This window comes from Gopherus flavomarginatus, chromosome 6 (genome assembly GCF_025201925.1).
Source record: "Gopherus flavomarginatus isolate rGopFla2 chromosome 6, rGopFla2.mat.asm, whole genome shotgun sequence".
In the NCBI taxonomy this organism is placed as follows: Eukaryota; Metazoa; Chordata; order Testudines; family Testudinidae; genus Gopherus; species Gopherus flavomarginatus.
In genome coordinates, this window is record NC_066622.1 from 117581271 (window position 1) to 117601013 (window position 19743).

The following is a 19743-nucleotide window of genomic DNA, read 5'->3' on the forward strand; positions in this document are numbered from 1 at the left end:
GTTTAGGTTCCAAAAATTTACCTTTCTGAAACCTTAATCTGAGGATTATTTAAAAGACAGTATTCTGTGCTATTTTCCTGTTATGGCAATACCACAGCAAACAGAGCAATAGTTTGCACAGAGTGTGATGGTCTTCAGCATTGATTCCTCCACAGGAGAGACACTATGGATCTCAGCCTTATCACTCTGAGCCTCCCATCTCAGAACACTGACAGCAGAAGGCCCTGTAATCACCTGAGATTTCAATGCTCTGGAGGCTCTGGAGCTGGTTTGAGGCTCTGGAGCTGGTGCTACTGCAGAAGAAATAAATAATAATGTCAAGAGAAGGGGTTGAGAAGAGCGGAGGCAGAGAGAAAAGGGTCTGAGAAGACACAGGGAAAATTTTCTGCAGAGATAGTAAAGCAAGTACAGTGTGGCTCCAGGGCCAGAAACAATAAAAATAAACAAATTTCTGAAGTGAACATAGTTCCTTGGATGGAATAGATTGCTATCAGCCTTCAGGCAAAATATTAAACCTCAGGAGACTATTTTCTCCCTCTCAGGCTATATTTTACAGCAGTTTCTGTCCAAATTTGTCAATATTTGTATAATATGAGTTTTATTACTGAAGTCTTGGGTGATCACATACCATTGTGACGGGTGTGGCATAAGAACAGAGTACTGAATACCACCTAAACTCTTGCAAAGCACACAGCCCTTCTTCAAAAATAAAACATTCTTCCATCTTTCAGCATCCGCTTTATATTCATATTCTCCTCATCAACCTAACAAATTCCAAAGCTTTGCATAATTAACTGGATACCAAAGCTTACTACGCTTGTTGTTACTTGCAGCTTGGCAATGGTGGGGGGGATGGAAGCAGATGATCTTTATAAGCAGGCGAGGAAGCCACCCTTCCCCTTTCTTGTTATGACCAATCTGATGAGGGCAAGTAGCCTCAGCAAAGACTTTAAGAAGGCCATAAAATTCTGCCATAGCCCTGTCCTTACTTATGATTTACCAGAACCTTGTGGCCTTGCGTATATAATGTGTCATCTAATACCTGGTACAATTAAAGATACACAGGGATGGTTCTTGTAAATTGAGGGACATTAGAGTCGTATTTTGTGGCTATGAAGTCAAACTATATGTATATTTTATTTTTGTAATATAAACAAAATACATATTAAATGACTGTGCTTTCTAATACATGAAGATGTCCTGTACTTTACTCCAGATATTCATAACTGTGGTTATCTAAATTGAACATTTTGGTGTGTATATCTGAATATACATTAAGCTAACCATGTGAACATGTACATCCTAAATACTCTCATGTTCAATTCAAATAATAGCAGTGTATCTCTGAATATACAACTACAGTAGAGCTTCAGAGTTATGAACACCTCAGGAATGGAGGTTGTTCATAAATCTGAAATGTTCATAACTCTGAACAAAACGTTATGGTTGTTCTTTCAAACATTTACAACCAAACATTGACATAATAAAGCTTTGCAACTTTACTATGCAGAAGAAAAATGCTGCTTTTAACCCTCTTAATTTAAATGAAACAAGCACAAAAATAGTTTTCTGTCACACCGTGTCAAATATTTTTTTCTTAAAATTTCCCTTCATTTTTTTTTAGCACTGTAGTTTAACTTTAACACAGTACTGTACTGTATTTGCCTTGTCTCTTCTGTTGCCAGACTGCATACTTTTGGTTCCAAAGGAGGTGTGTGGTTGACCGGTCAGTTCGTAAAACTCTGGTGTTTGTAACTCTGAGGTGATGGCTGGCTGAGGGGATTGGGTAATTGGCAATGGAGCCTTTGACTTAATGGTCTCAGGATTGTCTTTAGCCATATTGGTAAGGATCAATGTTTTTGACCAGTTGTTTGGTGCCATACATGACATGGATTTATATCTCAGCGTAGTTCCTGGTAGAAATGTGGTTACATCACACAGCCCATCACCTTAGTTGGCTGCCTGGATGGCACACCCTGCAGAAAAATTAAGGGCAAAAGGGATATAAAGAAATCCTACTTGCCCCAAAAGATTGTCCCTCAAGCACAAGTTTGAGGTGTATTGCTGAAACTGTTGTAGAGAAGTTTGGATGCTGGCTGACTGCAGTATCACCTTCAGTTGAGTTTCCAGGGCTATCAATATGGCTAACTTCATGAGCAATAAAATAGCTCCCATAAACCACCTAAATAAAAAAAAAAAAGAGTCATTCAGATGACAATTCACCACGTCCCAATCGTGTAGAATTTACTTTGTGACTTGTGGGAACTTTGACTAAGTGAGAACTGAGGACACTCAGATCACAGAGCCAAATTCCCTGCTCGTGTAAATTGATGCAGCTAACATTGACCTCAGTGGAGATATAACGATTTACAGCCGCAGAGAATTTGAGCCATATACTCTGCATGAAATAAACATTATGTAACCAGTCATCTAGATAATAATTGTAGGTAGAGTTAAACTTCATGCTTACACTTATCTAAGGACATCAGGTACATTATGTTAAGATAGATGGTGAGTGTTGTGGTTAGAAAAATGAGTCGGGACTGCTGTCAATCAATCTTGGGCTCCTTACACTGTTATTTTGTGCATCTGGCAAATATTAAGGTAGTGAACTAAATTATATCCAAAGCACTTACAGGAATTTGTGCATATCTTTTATTGGAGAGAACATGAAGGAGTTTTCCCCACGGTCATATTTGTTGCTTTTGTGCAGCAGCACTGACCCAACTCCCACATAAACACTCCACAGAAAATCACAGTACACCTACGTTGTTCATTTTGTATAGGCAGTAAGTGCTTAAAGCACTTTTCATATTTCTGAAGATCAGCATGAAAGAGTAGGTTATAATCTGAAATTGACAATCACCATTGACACATATATTGTTAGACAAACATAGGAACAGATACACCAACTGAGAGAATCAATTGATCATTCAAACTAATGGTTTTAGAATGTTTAATTTTTGCATAAAATGGATCTGATTTTTGCTGAACTTTTCTAGACAATTCTGAACTGATTTTAGGAACATGTCTTCAAAATGACAGAAAGCAAACTGGTACAAAAAGAAATTTAACAAAAAACCTTGAACAAACCCTATTATAGACTTTGAAGGAGAAATAGTTATATGTTTGACAATAGAATATTTTAATAATTTGAATCTTTTTCATTTGCAGGAGTCTCTGGCATCACAAAACACAAAAACGATTTCATCCATAGTCATTTCACAGTTGATTGATGAGATTAAATCAAAAGAAAATGGGTCTGCTTTGCCGATGCAGTCTGTGATCACTCAGCCTAATGATTATCATATGAAGCAGTCTCTGGCTAATGATAGTTCAGTCAACATTAATAGAGCATTCATGTTACTTCCCAGCAGATTAGGAATTCAGGAATCTTTCGATGACAACGTATCTGGAATGGACTCTCATAAAAAAGGATTTGCATCCATAACAGTTACTGCTAGACGCATTGTTCCACCTTTTAACAACCCAGTGCAGGTAGCTGTTACTGATTCTCTGTGTTTGAAATACTGGGGAGGTGATGTTCTAATGAACACTGTTGCTACTTCAAACAAAGCAGGACGAGCTCAGCACTGCAAACCTTTGCATAATCAAGAATCTTATATAAACCGATATGCCACCAGATTAAAGGTTTCTGAATCTTATTCACAAGTATATAAAGGGCATGGAGACTGGATTTTTAACATTGAAAACAATGAAAACAGAACATTTCCTCCAGGCAGCAATCACAGGAAAAAAGCACCAGTTTCATTCACTTCATCTGTTCACTTCAAGATTTCCCAGCACTGTCCAAATACAATCTATTACTTTGACAAGTCACTTTCTGTATGTATTGACCAACTTCAAATTAAAAGCCAAAAGATTCATAGATCAATATTGTCCTTCAATATAAATTGCAGTTCACCCAGATTAACACCAGATGGAGCAGATGGCATAGCTAATGAAGAGTCAATAGCAGAGATACTTAAAACAAAGCTCCCAGATGAAAACAAGACTCCACTCAGAACAAATTCAAATATAAATTTAAAAGAAAATAATGTAGATAAAAAACAGACAGCAGAAAAGGAATATTTGGGTACTACACGCCCTTGGAAAGGTACATCTCCCTCTGACTGTCCAGAATTTGTGAATACACCCAAAGGAACTAATAATTTAATAGTCACAAAGCAAAAAGAAGATAATTCTGATGAACAGTGTACTGGCAATGACATCAAATTGTCCATTCAAGTTCCTAAATGGAGTTATGAGGCAGGTGAGTAATTTGCATAAACTTGAGTCTGTTTCGGAGATTCAGACTGGAACAGACCCATCATAACATTATTATGCAAACAGGTAATAAAAATCTTTGCTTCTGCAAGAATAAATCCATAATGAGTCTGAGTGCAAATTAGACATTTTAAATTCTAGGACTGCTATGGATATAATGTTTACCATACCAGTGATGGATGCCACCTGCCACAATATAGGATAAAGTGGTACCTATGTTTTCAGCATAAAGTCCCTATCTTTAAGCATCTGTAACTTTGATATAAGCTTTTAGCCCAAGAGAGAATTTCAACAAAATCTTTGTTCTGAAGGATTCGCTTTTAAAATAGAGATTGTGGGAAAATAAGAAACGAATGGATTCAGACTGGTTTGTGCTCCTTATGATTAAAAAAGATTGTTTCTAGATTTAATTTGGAAAGCCATAATAAAATAATAATAAGACCAGTCTTCTGGCAAGTAGAATAGATGGCAGTTTTCCATGTGTAAGGGCTACAGTTTCATCCCCAGCAATGTTTTGCAAGGCTTTAAAATATTTCTTCCAAATATCTCAAAGCATTTGACAAATATACAATTAATCCTTACAACATCTCTGTGAGTTAGATGAAAAATAGATGCTGTAGGGATTGCTTCAGTCACTGCTGAAGCGTAACCTCCAGTGGAGTGGAACACAGCAGCTGTTTTACAGTGCACAAGCAATAACTACGGATCAGTTTAAGGCAAGAAAAATATTGACCAGGCAGGGAGAGAATGCTGATAGGCAAACGTTATTCAGATGAGTTGGAATTTGGCAAAGACACCACAGCTAGCACATTTTCTCTTGTGAAAAATACCATGGGATGTAATAGTGATCGTAGGTGGGCAGAACCTTGATTACATCCCATCTGAAATACTTTGCCTTTGATCACTGTATGAACATTAATTAATTAAACCTCACAACAACCACTGAGTTTTTTCCATTTATGGATGAGGGGGAAAATGGGACACAAAGGGATTTTCTTCAGTCACACACTGACTCCGTGGCAGAGCCAGGCATAGAATCCTGTTGGACACGTTTCCTCATCCCCTGTTGTTGTGACTAGCCTCGGTACCTCCCTGCCTCTGAAATGTGTGCTAGTAATCTCTATTATTATTATTAGTAGTAGTATTTATTATTATTTATTTTATTTATTAAGGCAAAATGATTAAATAGCAGATATTCTATACAGAAAAGCTGCTGCTGTACATCCCAGGTAACTTATCAATGGAAACTTTCAGCAGGACGGATCAGTGAGGCCAAGATTTTCAAAACAGAGGACAAGGTTTGGTTCCTAAATCCATATTTAGGCACTAAATCAGTAGCGGGATTTGTAAAGATGCTAAGTTCCCAATGGCAGAGTGTTTAACACAATTTGAACATGAATAGTTATTAGACACAAGCCTCTTGCCATTGGAAGTCACAAGGGAAATGCCAAGCCACGGTAAGGAGGATAAGGGAATGGGGAGGGGCAAGAAGAACATAGGAGGAGCATCCTCACTGACTGATGCTATTGATTTAACTCTTTCACTTCTCTGCTTAGCCATGATACTTGTATATCTATAGCATTTGCAAGCTTACTTTGAAGAACAAATGTTCTGTTGGTATTTTGAGAGGCAAATGCTATGCATGCAAGGCTCTGCTGCCCATAGTTTAGACCAGGGGTAGGCAACCTATGACGTGTGCTGAAGGCGGTATGCGAGCTGATTGTCAGTGGCACTCACACTGCTCAGGTCCTGGCCACCAGTCTGGGGGGCTCTGCATTTTAATTTAATTTTAAATGAAGCTTCTTAAACATTTAAAAAACCTTATTTACTTTACATAGAACAATAGTTTAGTTATATATTATAGACTTATAGAAAGAGCCCTTCTAAAAATGTTAAAATGTATTACTGGCACGCGAAACCTTAAATTACAGTGAATAAACGAAGACTCGGCACACCACTTATGAAAGGTTGCTGACCCCTGGTTTAGACACTGCATGTGATTTACGATAGAAGTGGTTACCTAGAATACTTTTTGAGACTTCTCAGGGGTCAAGAGAAACAGTGGTTTCCATTAATAAAGTCAGCATTTGCCAGAAGTTATTAGAAAACGAGGTGTGAGCTTATCACAATTTATCCGCCTATACTTTAAGAGGAAATAACTGTGGTAACCAGGTGGGAAGTGTTGTCTTTTTAAATGGCTTACACTGTTTAGTCACATGACAATGTAATATGCAAATGTGTATGTTTCTGTATAATAGACAACAAGATGTTTTGTCACCTTACTACAGCTTTCCTGTGTGAGATTTGTAAATACAACTGATATAATGCCTCCAAAGGGCACAATCTTTCTTGTTAGCATCCAAAAATTAATGAGCACTCCAATACTTGTCAGCCTTTAACTGTGACAAATCTTAGGAAACCTAGTAAAATTCATGAGTCATGTAAACTGCTCATTAAAATGAAAGGGAATTGGTTTGATTTTTTTCACCTGGAGAAAATGAATAGAGCTCTTTTGAGTTCATAGAATCATCACAATGAGAGATGAAGAAGATCTGTTAGGTTGACTAGTCCATTCCACTGCAAGCGCAGTATGTCTGTGCCATTTATCTAGGCTTTTGTCTAAACTAGTTTTAAATATCTCAAGTGATGAAGCCATACCTTCCTGTTTCATGATATGACACCTCTGTGTATGGAGCCAAATCTGCAGGCGCCTTTTTAGATGCCATATCACACTGCAAGTAAAACTAATCAATTATCCACTGTCATCTCTAAGTATTTTTCACCATTACTGCTTTCTCCCAAAATGTACTAGCTTGAATTTGTCCATATTGGAATCTGAGTACTACTAGATGTGTCTCCTAGACCCAGGTAGGTCTAGTTGCAAGAAATACCTTCTTCCAGCTAACACTAGCTAGAAGTCTCTGCCTAGTTCCTCCGATGAGGACTAGCAACTGTGATTCATACATTCTTCATTTCAGGCCCAGACCGTTACAACTTTCTTTACCTAGTGCTATCAGTCAAGGTCAACAAGAGACTCCATGTGGTGTAATATGGGGCAGGATGCCTCTTGAGGATGACTAGCTGCAGGAAGCACATTGTACCAATACTCTGCTTTCCACCATGTGCTTACCTTAGACCTTAGTCCATCCTGTGCTTTGCTGTACATTGGGCTATCCACATTTGCCATGCTTGCCTGTCAACTGCCCTTCTCTCCAAATCTTCCCATTTTATGTTAAGGTGCTTGATGTCATTCAGAAGTATTCATTTCCATGTTATTCTTGGTTTCCTCTCTTTCTTCTTGTGTTTTCTGACTTCCATTCAAGGGCGATATTTGGTAAGCGTTCTTTTTCCATTCTCAGCACATGTCCCAGCCACTGATGTCTTCTTTTGTAGATTATTTTTGAGAGGGTATCTTGTCCAGTAATTTTTCTGACTTCTTCATTCCCAATATTCTTCTCAGACATTTGTGATGAAATGCATCCAGCTTTTGCGTAACTTTCTTGGTAAGTTGCCATGTCTCACTGCTATATGTTGTGATGGTGATAACAATTGCTTTGTACACATTCAGTTTTGTCTTGAGGGAGATGTTTCTGAGTTGCCAGATGTTTTTTAGTCTTCCAAATGCAGTGTTTGCCTTCCCGATTCACCATATACTACTGGGTCTAAACCTGATCCTGATCTGTACAACTTTTAATGGGCTTGAACTGGGCTACCTTAATGATAGCCTTTCTGTTCTTGATGCTCTGAGACCATAGGAGAGATAGAAACTATCTGAGCCTGGGGTGAAACTGCTGAGAGCTGGTGTCAATGTTTGTTCAGTGTTGGGTCATGGGGTAGGTAACAAGCCTACTCATGTTATGGTAGCTGAGAATAACATTTGAGTATGAGGGAAATATGTAGAAGGAAGGAACTAGAGAAGAGGAGGATGAGAGGAACAAAGAAAAAGGAATGATGAAGAGGAAGAAATAGTAATACTCCCAGAATAAATAACTGAGCCCAAGAAATACAAGTGGAGATCCTTCATTTTATATTCTTATACCACTTTTATTCTACAATAAGTGGAACCTATCTATTACAGTGACTGATACTCTATACTGTAGATAAAGTGTTATTTATTTTTGCCCTTTCTGATTAAAATGGAAAGCCTTTTTAACTGCACCCACTAAAATACCAAAGTTAGAGAGTTAAAAATTTCCAAGGCCAACACTCATTTTCCTTGTCACCTCTTATAATGTTGACGGGTTTGGTTTGAAGGTGGCCATGTCAAACTGCACTTCATCCCAGGCTTCAGTGGGAGTTAGGGCTGTGCAAGGAAGGTAGGATCAAACCATTTGACAAGCACCCCGTGTCACCATTTAGTGCATTGCTACATTAGCTGGCTTGTCAGCTGAGTTCCCAGCGACTTAAAAAGTTTGAACGTATATCAGTTTAGAGCACTAAATAGTTAGCCAGTAGCTTTCTGGGAATGTGAGAAGGGGAGTAGGTGGATAATATCCTCGCCAAGAAAAGGAAAGGGAAAGTCAATGAGTGAACTTTTATTTTGGCTTCTAATTGCTGGCATTTTAAAACAAATTCAGTTTTCATGTGACCTTATTGGGGATATTAGTCAAGCAATAGTTAACAATCCTTAGCACTTTTCATATTTAAATCATTCTAAAAACATAATCTAATTAAGGAGGTCTAAAATTTGTATATTCGTGTGGGGTTCATGTTAATAAAATGTCTGGTGAGCCTCTTCCAATTTGTGATCACATATCACAGTCACCTATTCAACTACAGCAATTGCTTACATGGGAGAAAAAAATTAGAAAATTATTTGATGTCTGTTTAGCAGCCTTTTAATGCAATTTGGCAGCTGTAAACCAGCAGGAGAGCCAATATCGCATCACCAGACAGGTCTCCATGGACTACCAAGGGTGCATGGACCACAGTTTGGACTGGGCAAGTGAATTATGCATCAGGAACATCCGTCTTGTGGAATGGGAAGGTATCTTCCTTTTCCATAGGCAGGTGACCTGATCCTCCACTGTTTCTTGCCTGGTGTATTAAAATTTACACCAGTGCCAAGTGCGTGAATTGGGATAAATCATTAACATTCTGAACTGGTAGTGTGTTACACTCACTTTGCAATGGCACAGGTGACTATGGAAGATGCAGGGCAACAGAGAGGATCTAGCCTAGTATTCATATAACTTCATCTCATTCAGTGTTTTACATTTAAATTTTATTTTCAGGCTTCTGACAGCAAGCTGTTCATGTTGCAAATAGAGTTTGACTTGGATTTCAACAACTGAGTTTAATAGTGGGTGGCATCTAAAAAACTGTCAGCTAGCAATAGGTCTCTTTGCCTTTGATGCAAATGTGAAATGACTGGTCTCAAGTTATTGAAATTTTTTGTGTGTATCATACCATGAATGTATTTTTTCTGTAGCATATTTTGGGGTGAAAATCTGGAATACAGATAGATAGATAGATAGATGTTAATTCTCCATAGTAAACCAAAGCTCATTATCAGCTAGTGCACAAAGTCATGTTTCATGGTTGTGACATTTGAAAGCCTTGTTTTAGAGCTGCGGTTTCACCTCAGTTGACTTTGTATTTTAATTAATGGCACTGTAGAATTTAAATAAATGAAAATAAATGGTGTCTATAGGGGCTTAGTCACTCCTGAAGCTCCAGCTCCTGTATCCATCAAAGAGATGTACTGTAAGTGCCTCAAATCCATGTGTTACATGTAAAAACAAGCTAGAACATCAGAAGTGGGATTTCTGAAGCTTCCTAAAGGCCTTTGGGTACCTAATTCTTATTAATTTTAATGAAAATTGGACATCTAAATCTCTTAGGCAGCTTTCAAAGTCTCAGCCTGAATGTGCATTTAATACAAAATAGTCTTCTTATTAAAATCCGTAGAATCCATCCCTATACATAAACTACAACACAGACTACGCCTCACTGAAGCTACATACACATCTCAAGTTCCTGGTGATATCACAAACAACTTCAGCTTCATTCTCATGGTGATCATGTTGACATCAGGACCGTCCGAGGTCATAATCTGTGCCCTCAGCAATTAAATGTTTGCCAGTCTGAGTCTGGTCAGAACCTTCAATGAGATATTGCCTTAACCTGTTTAGGTTAACTTTCATTGCAAGCTGTGTGGTATCATGTAGCTTACCTGATGTCTTATAAATACAAGGTAAGTTTAAAAATACAAAAATAATTTATCTTATTTCAACTCAAGACAGGAATATAAAGATCTTTTAAAGTCTTAATTTCATATCTTAGCTTGCAAGAAGAATAACATGGGATCTTGCAGGTTGTGTGTGTGTGTGTAATTCTGATGCTTCCTGCGTTTACGCGTGGTTATGAGGCATCTCACTACCATGTGCCCTTAACATAAGGGACAGAGGGAGCCTTATCTGTGCCTGCCGAGTGTCAACTCCCTGCAACACCTGCCACAAGCAACACAAGCATTCCCCTGTCAGCCCATGTGAGCTTTTTTGCCCCTCCTGCAGGCTAGCAACAGGCGCTCCAATCCTTAAGTCCTCTGAGTGTCCATGTCATATCTAGTATCCAATATCTCTCCTCTTATCCACTAGACACTCACAGAATTTCCAGGCCTGGTATTCCCAAAGGAATAGTAGTCACATGTGGTACACAGCTTACTAGTCACTCCTTGGTACACAGCTCCACTTAACACACAGCACTTATACTTGCTTTCACTATAAACCAATCCAAGTTTAGCAAAGCATAGGGATTTGTATGATAAATCTTTGTTTCCAATATTTCTATTTGTTATGTAGAAAATAAAAGCATAACATACATTGTAGAATCTACACTCAACTAAAAAGATACACTCTTATCTGGTAAGATACTACATACCCCAAAGTCCTCCTCACAGCATTTGTCCACCAGGATTGCTGAGACCCTTCTTTCATGAGGTCAAGACTGCTGGCAGATTGCCTTACCCAGGTGAAGGATACCAGAGTGTCTGCACCTCCAGATATACCAGACTAGTCCTTTAGTGTTCACCTCTAAAATAGGGTGCCCCCGTTCCCACCTTTCCCCACACCCTCTGCTGTTTCCTGGTAATTTCCTTCTGAAGTCGTTCTGGAGCTCTTAATTAGCATTTGACTCAGTATGTGAATATACTTCTATGGTAAAACACACAATGGTCAGCCAGGGAGATAAGTGTCTCCCATCTCCTGTCTGGAGAAGTCTGTTTCAAGGTGCTACTTCTGAGTGACCCACCTTTGACGATGAGGCCTTAAGAACATATTTTCCAATATGTATATCTCACTGCATATTGTCTGCACACATATTTCACAAAGACTATGATGATCAGTGTGACACAGGCTTTTATTGAAACCCTACATGACCCTCTTTGGTGAACTAGAATGTAAATACCACACCCCAGGGATTCCTGTAACCTGTATGCCCCTTGTGCCCTCTGCCAGTTGTCGTCCTTGGCTCACAGTATTATATAAATTTTATATGTCCTATTTGGTTGTGCAGACTGAATCTTTAAAAGGAGCAAAGCAAAATAAATTAAACTGTTTTAAAAGTTCCTTTTAACCTTTGAATTAAACAAAAGTATTTTTAAAACTAATGCAGATTATTGACACTGATATATCAATCTTGGTCCTGTAGGGTGACCTCGTGAGCCTCTGATGGGCATATCTATAATTTAAACTGGGTTAATTTGAGCAGAACAGTTCATCTATTAAGCCAGTACACATCAGTTCTTCTTCTGGTGTTATATCCAAAACAAATGACCAGCATAACATAATGAATTATAGCAGAAGCAGACAGAAACTGAGGTGTGGGAAAGGAATACAGAGAGTAAATTGTGATATGAAATGTAAATTCAATAAGATAGGGATACAGGAAATTTAATTCAGATGGTAGAAGCTGCAGAGAAGGCTCTCACACCAAGAGTGGTGAGTAGGGTTGCCAATTTTGGATGGATGTATACCTGGAGGTTTCATCACATAACATAATCTTTAATTAAAGATTAATATTTAATTCCTGGAGACTCCAGGACAATCCTGGAGGGACCCTAATCGTGAGGATAAGTGAAGCCAGAGAAAGATCCAGTGCTAGATAAGTGAGGAGAGCAGATAGGGAAATGGAGATGGGCAAGTTCTGTTGTGATGAAGGCTGGAGCTAATTCAGGAAAGACATTTGAAACAGGAGAAGCAATTTTGAATAGGATTATGGAATGACTAGGGAGCCATTGGCGATGTTTGAAGATGGAGGTGCTATGGTTGCCCTTATTAATGTGGGCAAAAAGGTATACATCAGAATTCTGTACATGCTGGAGTCTAGGGAGTTGAGACTGGTGAAGAGCACAGAGAAGAAACCAGCAATGATGGAAATGGGATGTGGTGAAGGCATTCTGCAGATGAAGTCTCAGTAGAGTTAAGTCAAGTGAGGTGGCACATGCATAAGCAACTTTGCAGAATTGGGGATAAGCACACATGATGGTTAGGAGAGGAAAGTTTAGGATCAAGGATGATACCCATGTTACACATGGAGGTGGTAAATGGAAGGTGTGACTCAATGAAGGGGACAGAGGAGTGAGATGGTGTCATAGACCTAAGAGGAGTGCTTCTGACTGGCAGTCACTTAGCTGAAGGACAGTTGAGATGAAAGCACAAGTTTACTTGATCAAGGCAGCCTAAGAAAATGGATGAATAAAGCTAAGAAAGTAGCTGATCTTGTGGAATGCTAAATGCCTCCCAACACATTGTAAACTTGCTTTCATTCTTGAGCTAAAGAGTTCCTTCAACTAATGCTGGAGCAAAAAGAGCCCTATCAACTAGTGTTTGAGCTTAAAGAGTTCCATCAGCTCTTGCGTGGACAACATAGATATCCAATCACAAGTTTTCTTAGTTAAAGGGGAAGAGAACTGGTTTTTAATTATTTTATTTCAAGATGCCATAGTTAAGTATGTGTCTGTTATTTGTTTAAAAATTATTTAATATTTGTACTTGGCTATAAAATAAGGATTAAAATGTTATTTAAAACTTCACTGTATAACTGAAAAAAATCTTGTCATTTGCCTGAACTCCCGTGTACCTGATCTGATAGACCATTAAAGGACAAATGCCTGTGACATCCCAGAATGCAGCATTCTGGGATGTTATGTGCACTCAACTACCACATTCAGATATCATGGTGGTGAGTGTGGTAAAAATGCTGAGCTAGATTCTAGAGAAGCTGACATATCTTTGGGGTACCCGAAATGCAAAAAGTCTGTTTAAAAATAGTTATACATTGAACTCTTCTGGATATTTGGGACATTCCGCCCATAAAGATAAAATTTCTTCATTTTTATTGAAATATGTATAGGTCACCTTTAAATTAAAGGGAGCTCATGGTTATCAGGCTAACCTAATTTGTTACTAAGGCATAGGAGTGGAAAGTAGTAGTAGTAGTGTACTTATTTTCAGTTACTGAATACATTGGTAAGGTTACAATGGAAAAAAAGTGAGTTTCTGAAGTTTTTTTTTTTGATCATCTGCCCTTGAGGAAGTCACCACACAGAGGCCTAGAATTTAAGATTAGAAGAAAAATGATTTGGTGTTTAAAATATTACATGAGAACCATTAATTACGATATGGAATTTATTGTTCAGCACTCGAGTAGCTGCAGCTGGTGCCAATTTGTTCTCAAGTTTTAGTATGAGTGTAGAGGTAGTGGCGGTGAAGACAGAGCAGAATGTGAAGTATGATGCAGAAGATTTCACTTTAGTGTACACTTGCTAAACATGAGGGGCCAGATCCCCAGATGGTGTAAATCAGCATATATCTGTTGACTTCAGTGCAGCTATGCTGCTTTACCCCAGCTGAGGATCTGGCCCCAAATGTTCATAATGGGGCTTTATGGAAGTAGTAGCTGGTGCTGACTTGTTCAGAGCTGAGGATCACATGCCCAAAAGCATATTAAAAGGAGTACTTTGATGTTTTACTTCAGCTGGCATACATTTAAAAAGAGGGAGCTTGTCAGTTTTCTCTAGCTCTAAATCTTTTGTTTCGTTGTGCATATTTCAGATTAGATGGTTTTTAGTTTAGTTTAGGTTTAGGAAAATGTCCCAATCCTATAATCTACTGAGTAACATTTGTAAGTACTAAGCACCCTCAATTTCCATTGACTCCAGGAGTCACTCAGAACTTGCAAGATGGAGGCTTAGCTGTATAACTTGTAGTCAGCAATGTCAAGAAATCCCTTATTCTTAGTTCCCTCTTCTCTCCCCTTATGCTTTTCAATATAGAATGTCCCCTAATCTCAGGGCAATCTTTCTACTTGCCTTAAATAGCCAGAGCATTAAACCCTATAGTTTTGCTCTTTCATTTAAATTATGATTGTCAATTTCCCTGTCATCCCAAAATCTGATGGAGTGAAGTGAGAGGATGAGGCTCATCATATCTAAAAGAAAAACAAGGGAAAAGCCCAAGTTGTTTTTATTTTTTTTAAACAGAACTTGCATGCATTTAATTTGGTTAATTTGTTTTTTAGAGAAAATGTGGGAATCAAAAACCATCTTGTCTTGCCCCACCCACACTCATGTAGCTATATAGCTCCCATTAGCTATCATGGGAGATAAACAGGGGCAGCTCTAGATATTTTGCTGCCCCAAGCATGGCAGGCAGGCTGCCTTCAGTGGCTTGCCTGTGGGAGGTCCCCGGTCCCATGGATTCGGCGTCATGCCTGCGGGAGATCCGCCGAAGCCGCGGGACCAGCGGATCCTCCACAGGCATGCCGCCGAAGGCAACCTGCCTGCCGCCCCTCGCGGTGGCCGGCAGAGCGCCCCCCGTGGCTTGCCGCCCCAGGCACGTGCTTGGCGTGCTGGTGCCTGGAGCCGCCCCTGGAGATAAACATATACATGAAGGGGAGACTATACCCCCAACTGCATAAACCAAAGCAGCCCCTAGACCTGCTTTCAATTACATGACTGGTACTTCACCAGCAGGTCATTAGTTGCCTTTGTGACGTTGGCTGAAATCACAACCATAATACTGTGACATGGAACTAATTGTTCTTGAACAATTTCTCCACTGTATAAGACTATAAAGAGCCCTTCACATTAGCCATGGAATCCCTCTCATCCCACTCATTTTAGGGCCTGATCCTGCAGTAACTTATAAATTGACTGGGAAGCACCTTGTACAATCAAGCTTTTATCCTGGAACAAACATTAGACCCAGTCCTACACTCATTGGAGTGAATGACAAAGCTCTCATTGACATGCATGATGCAGGCTCCATTATTTTATCTTGATGATGAAAGGAAAATCACATTAATTTGTGTCTGGAATTCCTTTCTTCCCCATTTATACTATTTTAGATATTAATCCAGTACAAAATCATATTCCAAGTTCCCAGAATTTTCCACTGAACCTCTTTTAATTTTCCATAAATGAAATTGATAGTGTTAATTGATCTTTTATTCAAAAGGAGAATAGCTTGTCTGGTAGGGACAAAAGTTAAAATATAGACTGTTCTCATTTTAGCAGGTGAAAAATCTAGGGCCTGATTGTTTCCTGTTTTCCTACTTTTTCAGTCATTTGCACTTGTTCAAAGTGAGTGAAAAATACCATGGTTCTGATCTGCCTACACTTTGTACAGATGTAAAATACTATGCAAAGCTGTGGATGCTGCTAAGGTAACCTCAGGGATTCATTGACACTTGCAGGACAAATAGTGGAGGACAAGATAGCATTTTTAGATAATTAGATGAATGTTTTGACGTGGGCTATGTGGAGTCGCTAACTGTGTTGCTTTTTTTGATGGAGTCAGTGCAGGGGTGGCTCCAGGCACCAGCGTAGCAAGCGCATGCCTGGGGTGGCAAGCTGCGGGGGGTGGCCTGCCGGTCGCTGTGAGGGCGGCAGGTAGGCAGCTTTCTGTGGCACGCCTGCAGGAGGTCTGCCGGTCCCACGGCTTCAGCAGCAATTCGGCGGTGGGGAAGCCGATGGCATGGCACCGGTGGACCTCCTGCAGGCATGCCGCCGAATCCGCGTGACCAGCGGACCGGACCACCCGCAGGCACACCGCTGGAAGCTACCTGCCTGCCATGCTTGGGGCAGCAAAAAACATAGAACTGCCACTGTGTCAGTGGACCCAATTCTCCTCTCACTTACACTAGTGTAAATCAATAGTAACTTCACTGAAGTCAATGGAGCTGTTACATGGGATTCTCTCAACTCAAAGCTCTTGGTAACTTTACTCTTTGTGAGGTAGTGTCAGGAGATAAATCACTAGGGACACAGCCTGTCCATCTGGTTAAAGATTGGCACAAACCCAAAGTGCTTTTATCCAAAATTATTATTTTATTAGATCTCCAGCACACACAGATATGCAAAAGTGTTAGAGTGCCCCCCAGCAATAGTTACCCATGGTCTGGAAGGGTCTTGAGTGGTCAAATGATGAGGTTCAAGTGGCCAGCTATCCGTCTGTCGCTGGGGATTCCAAGAGATGTCCAGAAGGTCATATCCAAATTCCTCAGACCTATCTACCCCTTTTATGTTAGTAACTGCTACAATTACATCAAAAGAGAGCCTAACTAGGAAGGCAGCAGCAGGGTCATGCTCACTTCTCATGATTACTCAAACCACTCCCCTCTGGCTTGCCTAGTTATGCTAAGGCTGCTACAGAGGCCTACTAACTTAATGTGTTTGGCAATAAGCATCACAATCGATATTCCAGTACGGGCCTAGGCATTTTTCTAGGCTGTCAAAGTCTCCCTAACAGAGCCACACTATTGTAAATGAGATGAGAATCTGGCTCAGTCTGGCTATGGCAAATTACCAGAAATAATTGAGTGAACAAGAAGGTACCCTTAGCATGCTTTGATCAGAATATCATGTGGCCAGTGTATGTCACTTTAAAATCCCAAGAGCCATTTCATTGTATTGAGTCACACTGAATTTTTTTTATAAAAATTAGCACAAAAAATATCTTCTCAGCCACTACAATATAGTGTAACATCTTGTAGTGTGACATTATGATGTGAATATGAATGTCTAATCTAGAGAGCATATTAAAATGTTCTGGAAAAGCCTCACAAATGCATCAGCCAATTTTCATAACTTTCTTAATAATAACCATTTTCATAATTTTTCTTAAAAATATCAACAGAGACCCACTCAGCCTAAGGACCAGTTACCTGGAAATGTTTGGTTTGTAAAAGATATTGCTTTGCTACAGCATGACCAAAAAGACACCACAAGAAAGGCAACAAAGATGGTTCGAGGTATGGTTCTAGGATTAATTGTGATGGAAAGAAGAATAATTAACAGGGGCTTGATTGAGGTATTCAGAATTATGAAGGCGTTAATGAAAACTGAACAATTCCTGCTTTTATCCTGCCCCAACTTACAAGAAAAAGGGGGAGGACTCAAAATTATAACCACAGTAAATATAGATTAAATAAAAGAAAATTCTGCTTTATGCAGCGTAGAATTAATCTGCAGAACTCATTGATGCAAGAGGTTGAATCAAATAATATTAGTAGATTACTTCATGACCACTAAAATATTCTGTAGCAGTTCAACATAAGATACCTTATGGTCATAGCTAAAGATCTCCTGCAGGTGCAGATATTAGGCAGAATTATTTTCCTTCATTCTGATGCAGTTGTTACATTTTGTGCTCTTATTCCATCAAATCTCTCTATTGAAGCAGCACTGGGCTAAATCACCGTATCATGTCCTTCTTAAACTGCAGTGCTTTTATATAGTATCTGTATAATTACACTAGTGTTGACTGTGATTCCTTTATCACAAAATAGTGCTGAGAGGCTTAATTAATTGATTAAGTGCTTTTGAGAACTTAAATTGGAAGGCACTATGGAGTGCTTATTACTATGTGAAGCATTGTTAGCCAGTTTATTAGATACATTATGGGATATTTTTCACCTTCCTATGAAACATCAGGTATTGGTTAAACCTCAAACCTGCAATGAGCTGTATGTAGGTGGAGCCTTCTATCTCTGCTGTGCACTGAAATCAATGGGCCTCCATCCACTCAGCTCACGTTTCAGGGCTGGACCCTCAAGGGACAATGCCTACATAAACCTCCGGACTGCTGTTTCACAAATAAAGCTTTTCACAATCAAATGTTAGTTTTCACAAAAACAAACCATTTTTGTCCTAGAAACTGAAAATATGTGATTCATAGAGCACCACTGACACTTTTCCATTTTAACTACCAAAAAAGCAATGCAATAGATTCAGCTCCTAGAGCATTTTTTGAAAAAAACATTTATTTTCAAAGTAAGAAGGATCTTATACAAAGTATGAATATAGACCCTTTTTCTTCTTTTCTCTGCCCCACCCCCACAAAGCAGTGTGATTATTTATAAGCTAATGGTTCAGGCAGATGTGCCACAAGCTTCATGCAGAGTTCTCCTAGTGCCCTTTTTATTATTGTTGCTATTATTGGTATTATAGTAGCATCTAGAGGGTCCAACCAAGACCTGGGTCCCATTGTATGTCCATGTAGTAAGAGGCAGTCCCTTGCCTGAAGAGTTAAACTCTAATTAAACAAGACAGATAAATGTGAGAGAGGAAACAAAGACACACAGGGCTGAAGTGACTTGGCCAAGGTGTCACAGCAGGTCAGAAAGCTGGGAATAGCACAGAGGTTGCCTGACTCTCTGTCCAGTGCTCTGCCCACTGGACCTCGATGCCTCTCAAGTGTTCCCCTTTATTTCTGACCTAAAATGCTCTTATTAAGCTTGTTTTAGGCCTTGAGCAAAACTGGCCAGTTGGGATGAATTTTGCGGTGGTTTGTGATGTGTATAAATGAAGAATGAGATAGATGGGGGTCACGAAATACATCTTTGCTTGAAAGTCAAACGAGGCTTTGTTGAATCTGTGGTAGGTTTCCAGAGGTGAAAATTCTAAATTGCACACCCTGCTACCCCACAACCCATTCATTCATTTATATTGAAAAATTAACTTTGAAAGGCAGCTAATGAGTTTTTTTTGGCTTGAGTGCCAGGCAGTGGGACTCAAATGTCATGCTAGTCTCTGCTAAACAACTTGGGCTTGATTTCTTCTTGACTGGGTTAAAAAAAGAGATGATATTGTTCCAAGTGCCACCCTCAGTAGATTGTACAGATCTTCACAATGTGTTTGCCACTATTCTTTTACATGCTTTGAACAACAATGAAATAGTTAACAATATTGACATTTATAGTAACATAACTGGGCATCTGAATTAACACCCCATTAAGATCACTGGTGCAGTTCCCACCTTTCAGAGCTATTGTTTCAAGCTGTTTGTGTACTGCAATAGTTATGCTAGGTTCACGTTTTGAAGGTTTTGTTTGCAATCACAAGAGCTTGAGACTTATGTTTTTGCTTTAAATGAAAGCTTCAATTCTGGAGCAGAAGTTGTCAGCTTGGGGGGAAGAGGTTATACAGCATATATAAGCATATGGCCCCAGTTT

The 19743-nt window shown here is 39.3% G+C and overlaps 1 protein-coding gene across 1 annotated transcript in view; it reads left to right on the forward strand.

Moving 5' to 3' along the window:
• The window catches only part of C6H10orf90 (chromosome 6 C10orf90 homolog), a 104046-nt gene that overhangs the window by 45998 nt on the left and 38305 nt on the right, over positions 1-19743 (forward strand). Inside the window, exon 3 of the mRNA XM_050959391.1 lies at positions 3175-4273. Coding sequence (XP_050815348.1) covers positions 3175-4273 — 1099 coding nt within the window. The remainder of the gene's footprint in view (positions 1-3174; positions 4274-19743) is intronic.